Genomic DNA, 21,292 nt, shown 5'->3' with positions numbered 1-21,292 from the left:
CCGAGGGAAAGGACGGGAAAAGAGGGGACCCGTCCGTCCGTCCGTCCGTCCGTCCGTCCGTCCGGGAGGGGACGCAGGGCGCGCGCTGCAGATCCCTGATTTTCCTGGGCCAAAAATAAGAGCAAAAGTGATCGGAATGGCCTCGAGAAAGGCAGAGCCCGCATCACTCCTTTGCAAAGGGAACAAGATCTCTTTTTTATCTTTTCTTCCTTTCTTCTTCCTTTCTTTTCTTTCCTTAAACATAGCTTTTCCCTCCGTGAGAGGTGTACGTTTAATTATAAAAGGGCCTTTTTCTGTTGTAATCTCTTTCCAGCTCAATTCCTTTGCTGGATAAATCCCTTAAACGTGTTGTCATTCCTTATTTATTGATTGCAGGTATTTGGGGTTTAATTGAGCAAGTCGGTCGTGGCCCAGGGCAGGAGTGGCGCTACATGAGCAATTAAATCTGATTAGCCCGAGCCCTTTAAGCCCCAGCTGGGTGATTGATAACCGAGACCAACATTCTTCAATTGACTCGCTACATCAAAAAGGAGAAAGGCTTAGAGGAGAAACGCATGGGTCCAACATGAAAAATAGCAAAGGAGCCGAGCAGATTAGATTTGCAAAGGAGCTGAGCTAACGGCGAAGGGAGCGGGGAGAACAGTCCTGCTCAGCCCATAAAATAAATCCCTACGTGTCTCCTCCTCTAAACTCAGCCGAGCCTGGATTTTTTAAAATTTTGCTTTGTTTTCGTTTTTGTTTTTGTGTTTTAAGCGGCTGAAGTGACCCGAGCCGGAGCGAGGATGGCTGAAGGCGGCGGAGCTCGGATTTTAGCACCGCTCAGCCCTCGGAGTGCGGCTCCATCCATAAAGCTGTCGTCTGTTTGTTAGGGTGTTTGTCTGCTCCGTCATTACGCTTTTTGCCCGGTAGTTTAAGAAAATAAACTGGCGGGGAGAACAGGAGCGAGTAACCCCCATCGATCAAGCTGATGGATGTCCCTGGCTGCCCTGGGACCAGCGCGGGGACAGCCACGGCAGCGTCCTCGGGCACCGGGGCCAGCCCAGTGCCCTGTGCGGGATTGGGGGGCCAGGGATGCCCCGAGGTCCCGCTCAGCGCTGATGCTCCGGGGAGAGCTCACGGATCGGCCGTGCGGAGCTGTGGGGAGCGGCACCGCCGGGTCACACGTGTCCCTGGCACACATGATCCTTGGCACACATGTTCCTGTCACACATGTCCTTGGCACACATGTCCCTGGCACACATGTCCCTGGCACACATGTTCCTGTCACACATGTCCTTGGCACACATGTCCTTGGCACACATGTCCCTGGCACACATCCCCCGGTCCCCGGGGCGTTTTCCTGCCCGAGCCCGGAGCAGGCGAGGGGGTGCGGGGTCGCTCCAGCTCCGCCGTGCCAGCCTTGGGGATCCCGGTCGTGCCAGTCCCGGGAATCCAGCCATGGCCGTGCCAGTCCCGGCCATGCCAACCCCGAGGGTCCCGGCCGTGCCAATCTCGGGGGTCCCACCGTACCAGCCCGAGGGTCCCGGCCGTGCCGGTCCCGGCGGTCCCTGCAGTGCCAATCCCGGGGGTCCCGGCCGCGCCAATCTCGGGGGTCCGGGCTGTGCCAGCCCCGGGGTTCCCACCGTGCCAATCTCGGGGGTCCCACCGTGCCAGCCTCGGGGGTCCCGCGGTGCTCCCGGAGCCACCGCGCCGACAGCGCCCGCCTGAGCCTGAACGGCAGCGAAGGGGGACAGAAATCAAAGCCAGGGCAGGGGGAAGCCCGGGGGAAGCTCGGGAAGCCCGGGGGAAGCTCAGGGGAAGCTCGGGAAGCTCAGGGGAAGCTCAGGGGAAGCTCGGGGGAAGCGGCCGGGCCGGGCTCGGGGCAGGCGGTGCCGCCCCCGCCGGGCACCGCGGGGCCGGGGCGGCTCCCAGGGCGCTCCCCTCCCGCTGCCGAATTTTGCCTCGGATCAAAACAGCCTTGAAAGCCCCAGAAATCACCGGGGAGGGGAGGAGGAACGTCAGCAGGAGCTGGACTTCTAAAAACCGTTCCGCCCCATAGGCTTTAATATTAAAAACCCCCTAGGAGCCTCAGACACTGTATTAATTAGTGCAACCACCCATGAAAAGTTGGGTTTGGAACAGCATTCTTTGCCCTGTGTGAAACAGCAACCCTAATAAACAATTGTTAACTTGGCCTATTGCCTCTGGTAAATTACACAGCATTAAAAAATAATGCTTTTCATATTAGGCAGTAATTAAAGGTTGGGACAGCTTTAAAACAAGAGGGGGAGGGGGGGAATCAAAGAAAATATAAAAATGTTCTTTCAAGAGTTATGGGAGGCTAATAAAGTATGTCTGTTATAGTGCACCACTTTGCCCCCAGCTACAGCCAAACTGGAGCCACTGCAATTGCCTCTCAATAAGATAATGATATTCCTTTCTCTGCTATTAAAAGGCTCCCAGTGCAAACTTAAAATGATTTATTTAATTTAAGAAATTATGAGGTGTAACTTCAAAGCGTAAGCCGTTAGTAATGGAAAACACCAGGTTGTTTAAAATTATAATAATAATTGTTTGGAATACAGTGACATCAAAGTGCTTTCATCACCAAATAAAATATAGCACAGACCCCCAAATCCAGTGGAGTTTATTGAGTAGACATTTTTTGGTGTGTTTTTATTATTTCCTTATCAAGAGACATTATTTTAGCAGCTCCTTTTCTCAGCTTTGATGTTTTGACAGTCTTAAATTAATTTTATTGCATTTTTTTGGCTCGGAGATGGGAGATTATTCTGACTGCTTATTTTTCATTATGACTTTTTTGTTTTCAAGAACCGGTTTGTTATTTAACACAGCACCTTGATAAGCGCAGTCGAAATGAATTGGCCATTACAGGTCATTAAAAAGCAAAGAATTATGTTTTCAAGCAATCCATTACACGTCTGGGAAAATATTCCTACTTAAAACAAACTTTTGAGTTGAACGCTGGCATAATCAGTTTAATAAAATGGGTAGCGCATACTTTTAAGGAACGTGGGGTTTTTTTCTCTTTACGAGATTCTTGCTTATTCAAAACACAGCAATCTAAGAAATACATATACAAAACATTTCGCCAGAAAAAAAGGAGACCTGCCTTTGCAGCAAGAACATCACAGAATGTTTTTAATTTCCTTGAACAGTGTTATAAAACCTTAATCGCGCATACATTGCTCGAGACTTTTTCTTCCCAAGCAAAGCAGGATTATTCCAACCCCCTTTAAAAATGGTAGCATTTTAAAATATACTGCAGTTGCAGCTTTATAGACCGGTCTTTCCACTAAAACAGCAGGGACAGAATTGCTCGGGTGTTAAAAGACTGAAATATAATGGATGGAAAGATTTTTATTCCTTGCGTGCAACCAGTTGGGAGCCGCGGGTAGCACCCGCCAAAAGCCTCGTGGATTACGGTGGGAAACGCTCAGCGAGGGGCTCGGGGAGCCAAACACGAACCAAAATAAAAAAAGCTCAACAACAACAACAACAAAAGACCCCAAATTTCCCCTCTGCCTTTCCCCGCGGCAGCGAAAATGAGCGTGAACCGTGGAGCGGCTCCTCCTGGGGTTCGCAGCGCTGGGATGAGCTGAGCAGTTTCCCTGAGATGCCTCATGCTTTTCACTGGAAAAATATGCCCCCTCTGCTCTGGGATGGAAAAGGGGAAAAGAAAAAAAAAAAAAAGATTGGAATAACCTCTTTGTTTTTATTTTGCGTGAGAGGCTTCCTACGCCAAGAATGTGGGCGCTGCCGAAAGTAGGTTAATTTCTGAAAGTGACCCCCGGAAAAGGCATTTCGGAGTCTCCGTGGCTGGCAGTGAGCGCAGGAACGGGAGGAACACGGTCACACTGCCGGAATGCTAGGGATTATTTCTTTGAGGAGTGTTCTGGTGTGTTTTTTTGAGTTTTTTTTTTTTTTTTGTGCTTTTAATGATTTTAATTTTGTTTTTAATAAAGACATCCATTAGTGTTTGGGGATACTAAACTAAAATAGAGAGGAGAAATATACTTTGGAGAAAGCAAAGTGCTCACTTGTCTCCCAGAGCAGCCCCGAGAGGGGTGGGAGTGGATCCACCGCGATTGTTCCGCGGACCCTCTGGTTCCTTGCGTGCCTTGGAGCCCCTTCCGAAGGCGCAGGGCCCCAGAGTTTGGCTCTTCCTGATCGTTCTTCCTCATCCATCCCCTCCGTGGGCTCTCCTCCTCCTGCGCTGCACGCCCAGCCCTCACCCCAAAATCCCGCAGAGCCCCAGGTGTGCACGAAGGGGACATTGGGGTGCTCGTGTGAGAGGCACGGACAGTGCGGGGATGTGCAGAATCGCCCTGCACGCTCCAGAGATTTGGGGGAGCGTGTGAACCCCCGGGGCGATGGAACCAAGGGATGGGGCAGGGCTGGGAGCCGGGAGGATGCCGCTGCTGCTCCTGCTGCTGCTGCTGCTGTGGGGCTGCTGCTGCTGCTCCTGCTCCTGCTGCTGCTGCTGTGGGGCTGCTGCTGCTGCTGCTGCTGCTGCTGCTGCTGCTGCGGGGCTCCGCTCGCTGCCCGGCTCTGCCCGGCCTGGAGGGGACCTGAGCCCCCGGGTGGGCTCCGCGGGGCAGGTGCCGGGAGCATCCCCGTCCTCATCTCCATCCCCATCTCATCCCCATCCCCATCCCCATCCCCATCCCCATCTCATCCCCATCCCCATCCCCATCCCCATCCCCATCCCCATCCCCATCCCCATCCCCATCCCCATCTCATCCCCATCTCATCCCCATCTCATCCCCATCCCCATCTCATCCCCATCCCCATCCCCATCCCCATCCCCATCCCCATCCCCATCCCCATCCCGTGGCTCGGGGGTCTCTGGGTGCCCGCAGCCCCCGGCCCGCAGCAGAGAGAATTTCCCCTCTGTCCCGGGCACGCCACTGCAGCCAGCCCGGTTTTTGCTCGTTCGCCATAAAACGCAGGAATTCCGGGCTTTGACAAGGCGACGTGACAACATGAAATGCAGGCTCGGAGCGCCCGTGGCTTTGGGTAATGAACGCCTGGCCCGAGCGAGGCAGAAAAGTCCAGTCCCAAATGTTTATGTCAACAAATCCATCCCCGGTGACTGAAGGTGTGCCTGGCTGGCCTGAGCCGCCGCTCAGCAAGTCCGGGTTTTAAGGATCGGGATAATTTATCGCGTTGTTTTTAATGTTTATTATTTATTGCTCTAATTATTTTTCACTTTCTATTGGGAATTTAAAATATATAGATGTACCTGGAACATGTGCCAACTCCTTTCAGTCTCACTCAACTTCTAATCATCGCATCTGCTTTGTGTCAGAAAATACTTTGGGAACAATTTAACTTTGCATTAAAATAACTAATTAAAGCCACACCTCCCCAGCCTCTTGCGAAAGTGGGGGAGGAATTTCAGTAAGTGCATCGCTTTTAATGATAGCATTCTGATTTCCCTGCCTCGCTGTAATTTATTCAGTTACAGATCTGCCTGCGGGGCAGCTCCCATTAGGACGATGATGAAGTCTCATGAGTAAAGCTTGACACCTCCCTCCTAATAAAATATAATACTCAATTAACTCGGCCTTTCTGAAGGCTTTAATTGGAACAAGTTAATAATGGGCGCAGGGTGAATTGTCATGCCATCCGCAGGCTCCGAGAAGGTGTCACGGATCCCTCCCGCCTTTCCCATAGCTGAGGTTGTAACCGAGATTTGGAAGCTTTTCCTTCAACACTCTTGTGTGCCGCAATAAATCTGTATCCATTTAGGGATCTAGCATAACACACGCAAAGCTCCCGCGCTCAAAGAATTTCCAGCAAAAAGATTTAGCTGTAATCCCTGACACAGCTGATTTATACCGAAGGTTCAAAAACACCGCTGGTTTATTTATAGCCCAGCCCGGCTAAGGGAGCACTCGGGACAGGGCAGGGCCGGGGGGACTTCGCCTTGCCCGGGATTTCGGGGGGTGATGCTTCTGGAAAAGGGAATCGGGGAAAGAAGCGGCCTTTTCCCGTTTTTATGCGGCGGTAAATTCTAATTTGAAGAGCCTAAGTGGAGACTGGGCTCTCCCCCATCTTTTCCCTGTATTTATAAAGTTGGGGGGTTCCCCAGGGGTTTTTCTGGAAGTCGGGAGAGGGGTGAGCAGGGCGAGCTCTGCACCCCGTCCGCACAGCCCGCCTGGCCCGTGCTCCATTCCTCCATCCCCGGCCCTTCCATCCCGAGCCGGGGGATGCTGAGGCAGCCGGGATGCGCTGGGAGCCCACGGGACGGGACAATTCCCGGAGCTGAGGGAGCGCTGAGCCTGCGGGAGCCGCGCGGGGAGCGGGGAGAGCGCAGCCAGGGAAGAGCCAGAGGGGCAAAGACACCTGGGCAGGGGAAAACACACCTGGGCAGGGGGCAAAGACACCTGGGGAGGGGGCAAAGACACCTGGGCAGGGGAAAACACACCTGGGCAGGGGGCAAAGACACCTGGGGAGGGGGCAAATATACCTGGGCAGGGGAAAACACACCTGGGCAGGGGGCAAAGAGACCTGGTTAGGGGGCAAAGGCGCCTGGTTAGGGGCAAACACACCTGGGCAGGGGGTAAAACCACCTGGTTTGTCCCGCCCTCCTGTGACATTTCCATGCCGTGGCACTCGGGTCCCCTCGGCTCCTCTGATCTGAGCCCCCCTCGCCAGGGGAGGGTGTCCAGCACCTGCTCTCCCAGCCTGGCCCCAAAACCGTGGGGCAGCAGCACAGCACCCCGATGCCCTGAAATGCAGCTGGAGCACTGCAGGGCCCCGCCAGGTTTTGCCTGTCCCAAATTCCCCCCAAAATCCTTCGGGAGTCGAGATCCATCTCCCCCTAAAGCACCGAGTCCAGGGGAGAGCCCCAAGGACAGGGAAAGGCACACGAGCTGAGAGTGATGGAAACATCAGCGGAGCACAGCGTTGTAAAGAACAGAGGCGCCTAAAAGAGGTCGTTAAAAACAAGGAGACCTCATAAAAGCTTTGGCTTTTGACTCCGAAATGTTGACTTGCAATTCACCTTCATGCACTGCAAATTTGGCTTTAAATCAGATTGAGAAAGGGGAAATAATCATAAAGGCAACCCAAACATTCCTTTGAACTTGACCCAGCAGTGCAAAACACACACGGAGAGAAGGCACCTTTCAAAGGACTCCAAGCACTAACAGACCCACACGCGATTAAACATGTTTTTTCTTTTTTAATTTAATTCGAAATAAGAGATAAGAAATAATAAATCTTCAATAAAATATATAAAATTGTACAAGGCATCCCTTTCAAAGGGATTCTCCTATAATGGGAGATCGGGGGTGAGGGGAAGGGAGAGAGGATGTTCATCTATAGTGGGTCCCAGGCAGCATCAATGCCTGGGTCAAAACAAACCAAAACCAGCAAAACCACGTGGCTTTTTTTTTTCTTTCCACTTTTTTTTCTGATTTTTTATCTCTTTTTTTTTTTTTTTGTTTCATTTCTTTCCTCCACAACAGCATGCTAAGAAAATAAATCCAGGAGAAGCTCTGACTTCAGTGCTCCACAGCCTTGGGAGTAACTTCCTCATAAAGTTTAGCAAGAGTAATACAAATAATACAAGAGTTTCAAGGAGAAGCCTGGGGAAGCTGCTGCCAGAGCTCCCACGGGGACAGGCAGGTCACACAGTCTCCATCACCTCACTGTCCTCCTCGTGGGGCTGACTGTGACACCCGGATCTCTCTTTGGAAGGGCTTAAAGCACGAGTCACTCCTATTGGCATCCTCAGAATGGAAGAAAACTCACGGGGTTCTTCTCTTTAACACAGGCTGTGGCAAATACAAATCATAAAAACCCCACAACATCCCCCAGAATGATTCAACAATCCTTTCTGGGAACAGCCCTCTGTTTCTCCCCTCTCTCCAGCTTTCCCAAGAGCATTGCAGAGCCAAGATTACCTGGCTGCAGCCAAAAATTTCTAAGCATGCCAATAGGAAGAGATAAAAACCAGCCTGCCTAGGAACCCTCCTTTGCTCTTCACCTCCCCTGCCAGTGCTTTACAAAGGCCGAAGCTATTTATACACAGAAAGGCATTACAGGAGCCACGCTGGGCAAAGCTGGGCTCTACATTTAGGGGCCCTGCTGCTCATCTTGCCGAGGTTTGGGATGCAAAACTTTGCCCTCCCCCCAGAAATGCAGGAATTTGCTGGCTCTGAACTTCACTGAGCCTCTACCGGCTCTAGTTTCTATTTACACGTCTCTAGCTACGGGCTCTGCTGTCTTCAAAAAAACAACCAAACAACAAAACTTCGATTAGACCTTTTTATTTCCCTCCCCCCTGCCCCCAGGTGAAGGGATGGTAACTTAGAGCATGGCTCGAGGGCACTCACCCCTCTCATTTTAAACCCATTGGGCCCTGCCAGGAAGGTGTCAGGGAATTTCTGCCTCCGTATGATAAATTTGCTTTTTCACCCACTCTTTTTTAACCTAGTTTTACTTCCACTGGATAAAACCCCTACATTTACTCACAAATAAATTTTTTTTGTTGATTTTAATGCTTTTTTTGGTTTTTGTGGTTTTTTTTTTTGCTTTGAGGAGCAGACTCTGAGTGCTCAGAGCACTCTCAGGAGACGCCCAACCCGTAGCAAACTCCCAGAACAACTCAGGATGCCAGATAGAAGCGTGCAGAAGGAATGGCCAGTACTGGTTGGGGTTCTGCCTTCTCAGGGCTGGACAGGATCCACCAGGAAGTCTGTCTGTCTGTCTGCCTGTCTGTCTGAGGCTTTGTCTGTCGGATCTTCTTAGGATAAGTGGTACATGCTGTATCCAACGGGAGTGGCATAGAGTCCAACGGGCGGGATGGGGAGCACAGGTCTGTGAAAAGGGTAGGATGTGCCATACAGGGAGGCAGCCTGGATGGGGGAGTTGATGGGGAAAGGGAGGCTGAACCCCGAGGGCAACATGGGCTTGGCTGCCATTTTGAGCTTCTCCAGCTCGGCCTCCTGCAGTCTCTTGGCCTTGGCCCTCCGATTCTGGAACCAGATTTTGACCTGGGTCTCTGTGAGGTTGAGGGAGCTGGAGAACTCGGCCCTCTCGGCGATGGACAGGTACTGCTTCTGGCGGAACTTGCGCTCCAGAGCCAGCAGCTGGGAGGTGGTGAACGGGGTTCGGGGCTTCCTGTTGGTCTTGTGCTTCCTCAGGGTGCAGGCAGTGGGGCTCAGGTGTCCTGCAAGGAAGGGAGAGGGGTTAGCACAGCAGCAGGGACACCCCGGGGCTCTGCTGGGCGTCCCAAGGGTCCCCTCCAAACACGGCATCCTTTGGCAAGGGGAGCTGGAAATCTTTTCCCGATCGAACTTAAATTCACAGCACTCCAGCTGATGGAAGGGAAATTTTGCCTCAGCAATTTCAAAGGGCACAGAGAATTCACAGGTCACTTCACAGGGCTCTAGAGCACACAAACCAACTAGCTGGGCTGCTGCACAGCTCCAGGAAAGCACAAACACCACAAAAGCAGGAGATTCCCAAAAGGACAGTGGGCAAGAGGAGAGTCCAGCCCTGTCCCCAACAAGTGACAGCTGAAGAAGGTCTGACAGTTTTTGTGGTTTTGTTAACTGGACATTTTTTCTTCCTATTATTTTCTTTTAAATCAAGTTTTTCCTCTGCTTATTAATTTTGATTTTTCAGTGTGTGTTTTTCTGATTATCAACCAGTATAACAACCCAACAAGCTCAAAAAAGAAAGCATCTCTCCTTTAATTCAACATGCAGCTTTTATAACATTTGTCAATTAAAAAAATAAACCAAAACCCAGACAAAACTTCAGCATTTTGTAGCCAATAAAAGCCAGAGAATCCACCACCTATTGTGCCTGCCTTAAGCCCCAGCCAGGTCAGGCAATATTCCCCGGATGGCAAAGAGCTGACTTGCCTTTAGATGAATTTAGCATTTCACTAATAATTTTGCAATTTAAAGAATAACTAAAAAGCAGGCGGCTGACTTCAAAAGCTCGGTAATTTGGCTGTGATTTGCTCACTCTGGGGCACAGGACGAGTCACCCTGACTGGACACAGAAGTGACACCCGGGCTGCTGAATTTGGTTCACATTGCCGTGGTATCTGCTTCAAGCACTTATCAGTATTTGCAGTTTGGGTTTTCTGTACTCGTTTCACTTTTCTCTTTTATTTTTTATTTTTCTGAGCAAGCCAGACTAAGAAGCTGTTTAAGCAAGTATCATGCAATTTAAAAAATCCCATGAGGGAATTGTTCTAAAGTTCAGAAAGGGCAGGGAGAAAACGCAGCAGAAAAAGTTAAACTTGTCTTATTGCTCTTCCTTTAGAATACAAACTACTGAAATACTGAAAACAAAAAAATAAAGCTCTTCTAGGAAACAACTTTTCAAGTACTGGCCTGTGATCCTACCAGGGCATTTTAATAATTCAGGTGCTCACCGTGACAGCTGATTCACTTCTAAAATTGCACTAAATTCAAACGACAGCAAACCGACCCTGACTCCCTGCCTCTCCCCGCGTTGTTCCACGCTAGTTTTAAACCCAATTCCCTTCTCTTCCCAAAGTGAAGCTCTCCCAGGACTGGGACAGGGTTTTGGGTGCCCGTGGCTCCCTGTCCCAGCGCCTTCCCCAGCCCTGGGCTGAGCCTGACCCACTCGGCTGGAGCCGCGCAGGAACAGCAACGCACTTTTCCATGAAATCCCGGGGAATATTCCATGAAATCCCGGGAAATATTCCATGAAACGCCGGGGAATATTCCATGCAACGCCGGGGAATATTGGAATATTCCCTCCAGGACACAGCCCGGCGTTCCCAGGCTCCTGCCCTCGCCATCCCGAGGGGCTGCCAGGCTCTGGGAACAGCAGGGACCCGGAATCGCGTTTATCCCGTGCCAGTCCCCAAACTGATTTGTTTCCTCTCACTGATTTGTTTCCCCGTTTTTTTTTTCTCTTTATCCTCATTTTCCCGGCCAATATCGGACAAAAACCCCCATAATTTGGAGAGGGTTCCCTCTCCGTGTTCCTCAAAATTCGAACTTTTCCAGCTTTTCCCCCAGCTCATCCCACCCACAATGTTGATATTAATAATAATAAATTGAGGGCTGTTTTTAATGTCAAAACTCTCCATGGACAGGCGGTTTTGGGAAATGAGGAAAAGTGTCGAGGCCGAAGGACCTTCCCCTCCCTGATCCTCGGTTTTCTCCCCAAATCCCTCTGAAGTCACAGGAACTCCCAGCTACCGAAGTCCTACACAAAACTCTTTTGCCGATCCCGAGAACAAACAATTTTCTAAGAGAAAGAGGAGGAATTTCGAAGGGGAAAAAATAAAGAGGGAGATTATTAGGCAGTGTCTAAGTGTGGGGTTTTGGGCAGATTTAGAGAAAGGGTCCAAGTAGGGGCACACACTTTTTTCCATGTTTTTTCCAGCACATTTGAGGGCACATGAAAATTAAAAACTGGAGCTACACAGAGAATGCCTTCCTCTTGCCCTCTCCCAGCACGATAGAAATCAAATTAATTCGGGTTTATCATAAAAGAAAGGAAGTGGATGAAAGCCAAATCGAAATTATTGTTTAAAAAAAAAATAATAAGGAAAGCTGTAACAACACTAAACTTTCCTCTCGCAATATTAGATTGAGGAGTAAATTCCCTGAGACAGTTCACGCCTGTAAAGCCTCTAACTTAAATAAAGCAGAGTATTTAATTTCCACCAGGAAAGTTTGGGATGCACGGAGCAGAGCGGATAAACCCGGTACAGGTGTCGGGATGCTCCTTCCCCTTCCCTGAAGGATGTTCGGGGGCTTTTAATTCCTAAAAAGCAATATTTTTTTTCCCTCGCTTATCTTATAAGGTGTCGCTCCGAAAGCGAAAGGCGGCTCGGACTGCCAGGGGGGGTTTCAGTTGTCATTTGTCACCTCCGCACCGAGAGTCCCTAAGGCGGGGACGGCGTCGAGAGGGATCGCGGGGGGGACAAAGGGGTCGGGAGCAGTTCGGGGAGCTTGGACAGGCTCCGGAGGCAGGCATGGAGAGACAGCCCAAGGCTGGAAGGGACAGTTCCCGAGTTTGAGAGATTGCAGCGCACCGCGGATGGGAGAAAGGCGCAGGGAGAAATGGCAGCGCTGTCGCAACGGGGTAAGGTCAATGGACGGAGCGGCTGCCAGGGGGCCTCGAGTCGGGACAAGAGCTGGTCCCTGGTGATTTCGGATCTTTCTAAGGCTTTGAACTCGGTCTGTGTTCATATACATCCGTGTAGTGATGTATAGAAACATTTAACTCTATAAACACACAAAAATATCAATATATAATAATAAATAAGTAACAAATGGGAATATGACACACATATGAATACCTGTAAAAAGCATAGCGGAATCGCAGAATATTTTAGGTTGGAAAGGACCTTAAAATCACCTCCTTCCATGGGCAGCGACACCTTCCCCTAGACCGGCTTGCTCAGGGCCCCCATCCAGCCTGGAGCCTGGATGGGGGAGCCCTTGGATGGGAACACAGGATATAAAATACAGAATCTACGCGCACGCATCTCCGCGCTCCAGCGCATCCCGCCCGGCCCCGGAGCACTCACTTGGCGGCGGGGAATATCTGCCGGCCTCCGAAGGGATCCAGGACGAGCCGTCCTCCGAGTTCTCCGACTTCACCGAGGCGGTGTCGAAGGTTTTTGTAAGCGCCCCGGGCGGGCTGTGCGCGTCCCGGGAGCCGTGGCCCGCCAGCAGCAGGTTCCTGGAGGTGCCCACGGCCGCCCCGTCGGCGCTGCCGCCGGCCGCGGGCAGCGGCGGCTCCTTGAGGGGCGGCGGCTTCTTGTCGGACATGAGCGCTTCCACGCTGAACGGCAGGCTCGACACCTTCACTTTGTGGTGCTCCTCGGCGCCGGCCGCCGCGCCCTCCTCGTCCGAGGAGAAGACGTCCTTGGCCTTGTGCGGGGAAGCCATGGCGGTGCGCGGAGCTGGCGCTGCCCGGCGAGTGCGGCGAGCGGGCCCGGCCGCCCCCCTTTTCCCCCTCTGGGGCTCCCCGCCGCTGTCCTCCTTGCCCGAGCGGGGGAGCCGCCCCAACGCCCAATCAGAGCCCGCCGTGCCGAGTGACGTAGCACACGGCCGGCTCCTATTGGCTGAGCGCGCGGAGGGGGGCGGGCCCAGCCGGCGCCGCTCGCGGGGAGTTCCCGGCCCCCCGCCCCCGTTCCCGGTCCCAATTAATGACACGGGGTTAATGACACGGGCGGCCCGCCGAGGAGCCGTGCAGGGCTGTAATCACAGCAAAGCCAGGGGGAAAAAAAAAAAAAAACCGCCGCGGTAATTAAGGCTGATGATGAGGCCAAGAGGGAACTTCAGAGGAACGCGGCTCTGCCCCCCCTCCCCGCCCCTCGCCGCCGGCTCGGCTCATCCCGGGGCACCCCGGGCTCATCGCGGCACCCCCGGGCTCATCCTGGCTTATCCCCGTCCGCCGACCCTCCCCGAGAGGGGTCTGTCCGCCCCTTCCCTCCATCTCCCCCAAAAACGAGTCCCTTTCGCGGAGGAGCGGGGTCTGGGGATTCGGGATGTGGGATGCGGGATGTGGGATTCGGGATGTGGGATTCGGGATGTGGGATTCGGGATTCGGGATGCAGCAGACCCCCGGAGAAACGCGCGCCGCTGTTTTTTCATCCCAATTTTTTTTCTTGTTTGCGTTTCCACGGCAGCAGGACCCAAGTCGGGCAAAACCACTCTGCAGAGGTTAGATCTGTAATTATTATCATTTTTTTTTCTTCAGCGTCAATTATACACGTGATGAAAAGATGAGCTTTAATAAATTAGGGGCACGCAGCCCTTAATTAAAAGTCATATCAAACCAGTACTATGAAAGCGATTCTCTCACTTTTTGACTTCCTACCAGTGGTATGAATAAAGAGTGTCCTTTAAAAAGCTTTTATAATTACAGCGCGGATAAAAGCGAATACATATTGTTCTTTTCATAATTATTTTAATATTGCGCCGGGCGTTATTTCATGCTGCGCCCGCAACTTTCTCAGGTGTTTAGTTTGTTTGTTTTTGTTGGTTTTATTTTCTTTTGTTTTTTAACGTCCAGGGTGCGCAGGGTTTGGGAGCTGTTTTGGTGTTACAATTTATAAGTGAGGACCATTTTTAGAGCCACTAAAAACCACTGAGAAGAGGACGGGCACACCTCCTCTCCCCAAGCCCCCGAATTCAGGGGCAGCTCGATGCTGCTCGGTCCTGCAGGGCTCTGACCGCGAACGTTCGGATAAACCCCTTCCATAAAACACGGAGGGTTTAACCAGCTCATCTTTTGCTCGATTTGAACTCCTGATTTCCCTGCCAGCTCAGGGAGAAGTCCTGGAAGTCCCCAGTCCAGCAAATTGCGAGGGGGTGCAGGGAGCGCCCTGCACTGGGGGCACTGCTCTGTCCCAAAGCCAAGGGGATTCAAAGCATGCAGAACGACTTATCCCTATTATTTTCTGTACATATATTAAACAAACCTCTCTTTTTCAGGGCCCAGGGCTGCTCCCGACCCCTCAGGGCCCTGCTCATCCCTCCCCACTGCTCAGTACCGAACACCGAACGGCCCCAGCCCTGATAAGATCGCACCGGGTGCCAGGGAGAGCAAATTGGGAGCGGGGCACGGGATTGCCGAGTGGGAAGGAGCGTGGGAGGACGAGTACGAGAAGCCGTGTTACAAAACCCCACTCATCGGCGGCGCTAATAGCCGGGTTTGCACACTCATTACTGACTGCTGGCCGTGTTACTGCACACCTCGATGGGTTAAGGATTAAAGATCTGCCAAGAGCAGCGATGCTTTCCTCTGCCTCACTCCAGCCGGCCTGGCTGCAACATTTCAGCCGGCAGAGCCCCGATTCGGGTTTTCTCCGAGGCTAAAAATAATGCCACAAATTGATGTCTCTCCAGCTCTTGCTGCCCCCAGTTTGCCACTTCTCCTTCCCTGTAAAATCCATCTCTTTGCTGGGAAACACTCACAGAGACAGCAGCCAGACAAACCCCGGCCTTGCAAAGCTCAGCTGCTGCAGCGAGGTTGGGTTTGTCCCTCTTCTCCCCCCTCCTTTCCCTTCCTTTCCCTTCTCCATGCTTCCTGCACCGTGACAAGTAAATGAGAATTGATGGGCACGCAGGAACAATGCCGGTGTGTCGGGGACAATGCAGCGCCCGCCGAAAGCCATTGTGGGGCTGCTGGAAAGGCCGCAGATAATTACACCGCGCCCCCACGGGCAGTGCCCGCTGGAAGGGCGCCTGGGGAACCGCAGCTCGGGGTCATGGTGACACCGAGCACGTCCCTGGGCTGCGGGTTCTCTCCCCAGGTTGTGGCCCCGCTGTGCAAGCTCCGTCCCCGTGGGCCTGGAGAGGCTCCTGTGTGCTGCCATCCCTGGGGAGGCCGGAGGGAAAAGGGACCAAGGGACAAGCTGCTGTCGGTGCTGTGAGCACAGGTTGGCTCATCCAGCCTGGTCTGGATGAATTTTGGGTGCCACAGGGGCGCCTGGGATAGTAAAGCATGGCAGGGGTTGCTCATGGTGTTTTCCCTCTTCAGCCTCAGTCCATCGCGAAATTGGAGCATTTTCTGTCTAAAGGCTGAATTTAGAGATTTCTCTACTCTTCCCTCTCACCCCTCCCCTCCTTCATCCTCCTGCTGTCAGTCAAACATCAGAAGCTGAAGCCTCACACGGCACCGAGTGTCCGCGCGGAAACCTGGCCGAGACGGGGTTCGGAGAGAGAAATTTCAAGGAGTTAAAGCTTTGCCCCCTATCCAGGATCGCAGAGCGGCCCCCCAGCCTCAGCCTAGCAGGGAATTCTCCCATCCCGAGGAAACCACGGGAGTCCGGGGGCTTTTCCCCTGCTCCGGGCTCCCCCTTTGTGTCCCCACTGGGACCCCAGGCCCGGGGCGGGACACAAAGCGGGACCGGGCCAGTTCTGGGGGCGGCCCCTCGTCCTCACAGGGCACGGTCGGGTCCCAGGGATGCCCAGAAAGCCCCCGGCCCCCCGTGGCCCTCCGCCTCTCCCCCGTCCTCCCGCAGCATCAGCCCCGTGAGCCGGGGCGGGCTCTGGGCTCCTGGGGCTCTCAGCTGGAGCGGGGCGGGGAGGGAGGGAGCGCAGGGGGAAGAAAGACGCTGCAGACAAACTGAGGCTGTTTTGCAGGCGCCAGGAGCGGGGAGATGAAAGAGAAGCTCCTGGGGGAAGTGGCTGTGCAGTTTGACCGGCTCCAGCAGCAGCAGCAGCAGCAGCATCAGCAGCGGCAGCAGCGACGGCCCGTCCCGGCCAGCTCCGCCTCCCCCTCCGCCTCCCCCTCTGCCTCTCCCGGGCTCCAGGCTGCCCCTGAGCCCACCCCCGCCTCGCTTTTCCCAGCCTGGAGGCGGAGGGAGGTGTCGGGCGGGCAGTGCCGCAGCATCCTCGCTCCTGGATCCACCGAGCCGGGAGCAGCATCCCCGGCACGGAATTGCACAGCAGCGCTGGGCCGGGGCAGCCGGGGATGCTGGGTTTGGGGAAGGGGCTGTCCGACACCCCCTCCCTGCCCTCATCGGTGTAAATCAGCAGGGAACTCACTGGGACCATTCCACGAACGTGTCCCGTGTCCCCATCCCCGTAAAGCACCGGCCCCTGTTCCTCACAGACCCCTCGGGAGGACAAAACGCCCGTGGGTAGTGGGGAGAGAGTTCATTCCCCGTGAGGGAAAACCCCACGAGCATTTCCCCTTCTTTTATGATCGATTTGGTTAATAATCCGTTTCTAGAGACAAAAAGGGGTTTTTTAACGTGAGGCTGGCATGTGGACATCCTTCAGGGAAGGAAGATAAGGCTCCCGATTTGAGCGGAAAAAGAAAGGCAGGAGAATGGAATCAGAGTGTGCATCAAGTGCAAGTTTTGCCCCGAAACGAGGTGTACACCGAGGGAATGTTTGATGTGTCAGAGGCTGGGAGATTATGGTTTCATCGCCTTGCCCCAGATGAGACCCGGAGCCAAGAGAAAGGCGTTGCATTAACCGTAATACGCGTTTATCTCCAGACGCTAGAGAGGAATTAAAGCGAGCTGAACATCAGAGCTTCCGAGGGATCAGGGCTGGTTCCCGACGCCTCGATCTAGATCCACCTCTGACTCCCGAAGCCCTTTTGGCTGCCAGCTCTCGGCTGCGGCTCCAGCTCCGAGCGGCGTGCGAGGGGACCCTTCCCGAGCATCCTCCGGGGGACGCGTCCCGCACGGGGCCGGGGGCTCTGTCCCGGCTCCCGAGGCGCGGGGAAGGTGGGAGCGATGGAGCCGAGCCGCACCGAGTGCAACCACGCGTTGTAATTGTCCCCTGTGTCACCCGACAATGTCCCAGTGACCGCTCCGGTGCCATCCGCTCCTTGGGACAGCGCTGGCCGCACAGCGCCGGCGGCTCCCGTCGCACCCGCCCAGGGTTTGTGCTCCTCTGCCTCTCTCTGCGCAGGTATTTGATTTACCAGCAGATATTTGTTCTGCTTGGCAAGAGGCAGGGGATAGCTGGGAGAGATCAGATGTCTCCCTGCTCAAAGCAATTAACAGTTTTGCCCTTAAGGACTGAAAACAATTTTTTGTTTTCACCCCCCCCAAGGTAATGACTTTTTAAATAAACACAAGGGGAAGGTTCGAGGGAGGAAAGCGCTGGTAGAGAGGTTAAATTTACACGCAGAGAACTCGCGGTCAAGAGGACCCTTGGAGACGGGGATTTCGGAGAAATGCGGGATTTTGGGGCTGCCCTGCGAGCCCGGACCCCGGAGGGTCCCGCTGTGTCCTGGAGGCCAGGACCCCCCCAAAACCGCTCCCCCCAAAGCGCAGGATCGGGCCCAGCCGAGAGAACCCCCGGGCACCTGCTGGAGCCGCCGCAGGACCCCCCAAATCCACCACTGGAAAAGACGGGGGCAAAATTCTTTAGGGTTTGGCCCCGGTGCCACCGTCCCGCCCCGTCCCCCACACCCCGAGGGCAGAGGGACAAACCCCCGAGACTCCCCAGAGAGGGAGAACGTCAGGGGTGACATTTATTTATTTATTTATTTATTTATTTATTTATTTATTTATTTATTTTTACGAGGCAGAGAAAGGGAAAAAATACGATTCATGTCCTCATATCCTTAAAACTTTTGGTTTTTTTTTTTCCCCCTCTGTCCCGGACTCTGTCCGTCTGTTTGCCAACGGTTTCCATCGAACTTGTTGCAGGGATTCCCAATAATTGCACACACCTCCCTGCCTGTCTGGGCGATGAATAAACCAACGTGATTCATCTCGGCCAGGGAAATAATGTGTGCAGAGTGAGAGACTCAGAGCTCCCGGTTTGGCTTAGATTGGAGCACCCGATTATTCCCAGAGTGTCCCCCCTTTCCCGCTCAAACAAGCGGCCGGATTTATTTTCACGGGCGCGTTATATTTTTAATTTTCAGATATATTCGTTTTCGGTGTTTCCCCAGCTGCCTTCCATCAGTCTTGGAAATGCAGAGGGAATGAGGGCTACACGAAACACACGGAATTGTCCCGTGCCCAAAGGCAGCTCCTATAAAAATCCTGTTATTTATGCAGCGCATTCGCGGTGTGGAGATGCGTCCAATGCTGGATGCAATTCCACAATTCCAACTCTCTTCTGTCAGTTATTTTTTCCTATTCAGCTTTTTATTTTTCAAATCCATCTCGAGCCCCCTTCTCCGGTTCCGTTTGTCTCCTGTAATTTCCCATCCCTTTTTTATTATCCCGGGTGCTGTAATAAACCGATCAATAAACAGCTTTTGAGTTACAGCCTCAGACTTGGTACAAATTGATTGCGAGGGTGTCAGACTCCGTGAGATCAGCCGGCTGATTTCTTTACTTCTCGAACCCCATTTCTTCAAAGAAAATTTAATTTTTCGTATTTTTTTTTCTTCTGAAAAAAAAAAAAAGGTGTTGAAGTGAGATTGAGGATTTTAATGATTTTTAGGCGGTGGAACGAGGACGGGGAGTGACTCTGCCGCCGTTCGGGGCTCGGCTGAGCTCTGCCCGCCGGGAGATGCTGGGGCCGGGATGCTCGGAGCTGCAGGCAGGGACACCCAGCGCTGCTCCCGCATCCCTGACCGGCAGAGCTGCCCTGGGCTCAGGGCTGGCGGCTGCCAAAGCCGCGGGGATCCCCGCAGGAATCTGCAGAGAGCGAAAATCCTCAGCCCAAACGCGATTTTTCCATCGCTGCGCTCTCACCCACGGCGTGGAGCGTGAGTGGGGAGCACATTCCACCCCGGATTCCAGCCAGCCCTCCAAGGTTACAGGGAATTTTTTTTCCCCCTCCTTTTATTTAATTACATTCAGGGTTCTTTCAGGGCGTTCGCAATTCCTCCGATTGCATTTCGAGCTGATATTAGCCCAGGAGTCATTGCCATCGGCGTCCCCGCCACGGTCCGCAGGGGTGGGGAATTTATTTGGATGCTCCTGATTCCTCTGGCGATTGTGCGGCTTCCAAGTCGTTTTAAGCAGGGCACCGATTTTTATTTGTGTGTATAAATGTATTTGCACGGAGAGCTAAAACAAGCAGAATAAATCATACTTTAGGACGTAACAGATGGTGGAAAGATGCTCGTTTAGAAAATGATGAAATTAAATCCATGTGGCTTTTAAAACAGATTTATTTAGCGCAGACTCTCAGAAATCAGAGAGGAGAAGAATCTCCAACTCCTCCATCCCTGTTAATAAAACTTTCCATCTTTCTGCACATGTAAGGTGGTTAGAAATATCCTACACTGTCTTGTTTCCCTTATTTCCCCTGGAAAATAACCCTCGTTCTAATATAAGAATTACCTTTGCCTATGCACTTACAGAATACATTTCAAGCAATTTCATTTGTAGTCTCTTAGACATAAAAATTTTTAAAAGTCTGCAGCTCCGAGGTGGCTGCTTGCAGAGATTTTGGGAAAGAAGCACTTCAGGGAAGGTTTTTCTGTGGTCTGCTAGAAGGGATTTTGTGCCATGTGAAAGATTGACTTTTATTAAAAATCCACATTTTCCTCTGACTGCACAACCCGGATTCATTCCACTGAAATTCTCCTTGGACAGTAGCTCCCCACTGCTCCTCATCTGCAAAAATCTCGGTTATTCTATAGACAAAGATTTTTTAAACATTTTTTTACTGCTTGTTTTCTTTTTGAAAGAGTTGCTAACAAAACCATGATGCTCAGTGATGCTTTTGGGATTTGAGTTTTGGTTTGCAGCCGGACCCCGATCCTGCCAGTGGCAGAGCTTTGGTCAACCTCCCCAATTTTGCTGCGGAATAATTCAGGATGGAATTATCTCGGTGTCCTTTCCCGAGGGCAGTGACAACGCTGAGGAAACGCGGGAGACAGAGATTTGTACCGAGCAAAGAGGTTTTTGCAATGTCAGGGTGTTTGACCGTGATAATGGCGAGCTCTGGATATTTAAGGTTCAGTTAATAGAGGTTTTATTTCATTTGATTCACTCCAGATGGTTCTCAGCCACAACACAGGGGCTGAGACAGCAACCAGAGCTCCGGCGTGCAGGAGGCTCCCAGGAATGAATTTTCATTTGGCCCACAGCAGATAAGAGCCCGGGCAAGGCTTGGATCTGCAGCGGTTTGGATTCCAGAGCCCACAGCTCTGCACAGGGGGAGCAGGACAGGGCTCGGGAGGTGGCTGCTGCTCCTTACAGCACAACGAGAGCCAAGAAAATCATCTTAAAATTACGTTAACAGTGTAAATCTCCAGCTGAAGCAATCGGGGAGGTTGGGTCAGCCCTGGTCCGCAGTGCCAACAGCGGCTCTGCTTCCCCATCACTGCTGGGGCAGGGCCAGCAGAGCCAACCTCGCACTGACCTAACTCCAATCACACCCGGCCTAATCAGCCCAGGCTCTAATATGGTAACAAAGGCTTTGCACGATCCTAAATTCCCACTAGACCCACTGGGGCATGGCCAGTACCACCTAAACCCACAAAACACAGTGCAGACAGCAGCAGAGAGATAGAGCACCCTTTGTTCCTTCTGCTCTTCCATTTGGGCTTTAAATAATTCACTTTTTTCTATGTGTAAATACATAATTCACAAATATTTTGAATTTTGAATTTTGGTAACGTTTCAGATAGATAAAGATTAAGTATATATAGATATATTCCCATACGATTATGGGAAAAGAGGGAAAATTCTTTGTCAGGAACATCTACCTGTTAATAATAAAGGAGAAAGTGGCAGGAGCCCTCGGAGGGAGTTGCTAATGACACGATTAGAGGAGTTATTGGTGTGGTAGAATGCAAAGAGGATCATGCAAAAGGCAGATTATACTCAATAAATATGAAAGTTGCTGAAGCCTTCTGGGAAACACAAGCAGCTTTTCTCCCTAGCAAC

The 21,292-nt window shown here is 52.3% G+C and overlaps 1 protein-coding gene across 1 annotated transcript; it reads right to left on the bottom strand.

Annotated features, from left to right (window-relative positions):
- Nucleotides 1-8,266: 8,266 nt before the first annotated feature.
- MSX2 (msh homeobox 2) lies at nt 8,267-12,908 on the bottom strand. Its single transcript, XM_066560220.1, has 2 exons — nt 12,545-12,908; nt 8,267-9,184 (listed from the first exon to the last, which is right to left on the bottom strand). Exons 1-2 carry the CDS (start codon nt 12,906-12,908, stop codon nt 8,760-8,762), a joined length of 789 nt encoding a protein of 262 aa, XP_066416317.1. The 3' UTR covers nt 8,267-8,759.
- Between the last annotated feature and the right edge of the window lie 8,384 nt (nt 12,909-21,292).

Source organism: Molothrus aeneus, chromosome 15, assembly GCF_037042795.1.
Source record: "Molothrus aeneus isolate 106 chromosome 15, BPBGC_Maene_1.0, whole genome shotgun sequence".
NCBI lineage: Eukaryota > Metazoa > Chordata > Aves > Passeriformes > Icteridae > Molothrus > Molothrus aeneus.
Note: the sequence above shows the minus strand (reverse complement) of the source record. Positions and strands in the feature narration are given on the sequence as shown.

What these genes read in the sequence shown, in the direction of transcription:
- MSX2 (XM_066560220.1), bottom strand. Translation starts at nt 12,908, where the DNA reads ATGGCTTCCCCGCACAAGGCCAAGGACGTCTTCTCCTCGGACGAGGAG. An exon ending in CAGATATTCCCCGCCGCCAA is followed by an intron (nt 9,185 to 12,544) that starts GTGAGTGCTCCG and finishes CCTTCCTTGCAG; the next exon opens with GACACCTGAGCCCCACTGCC.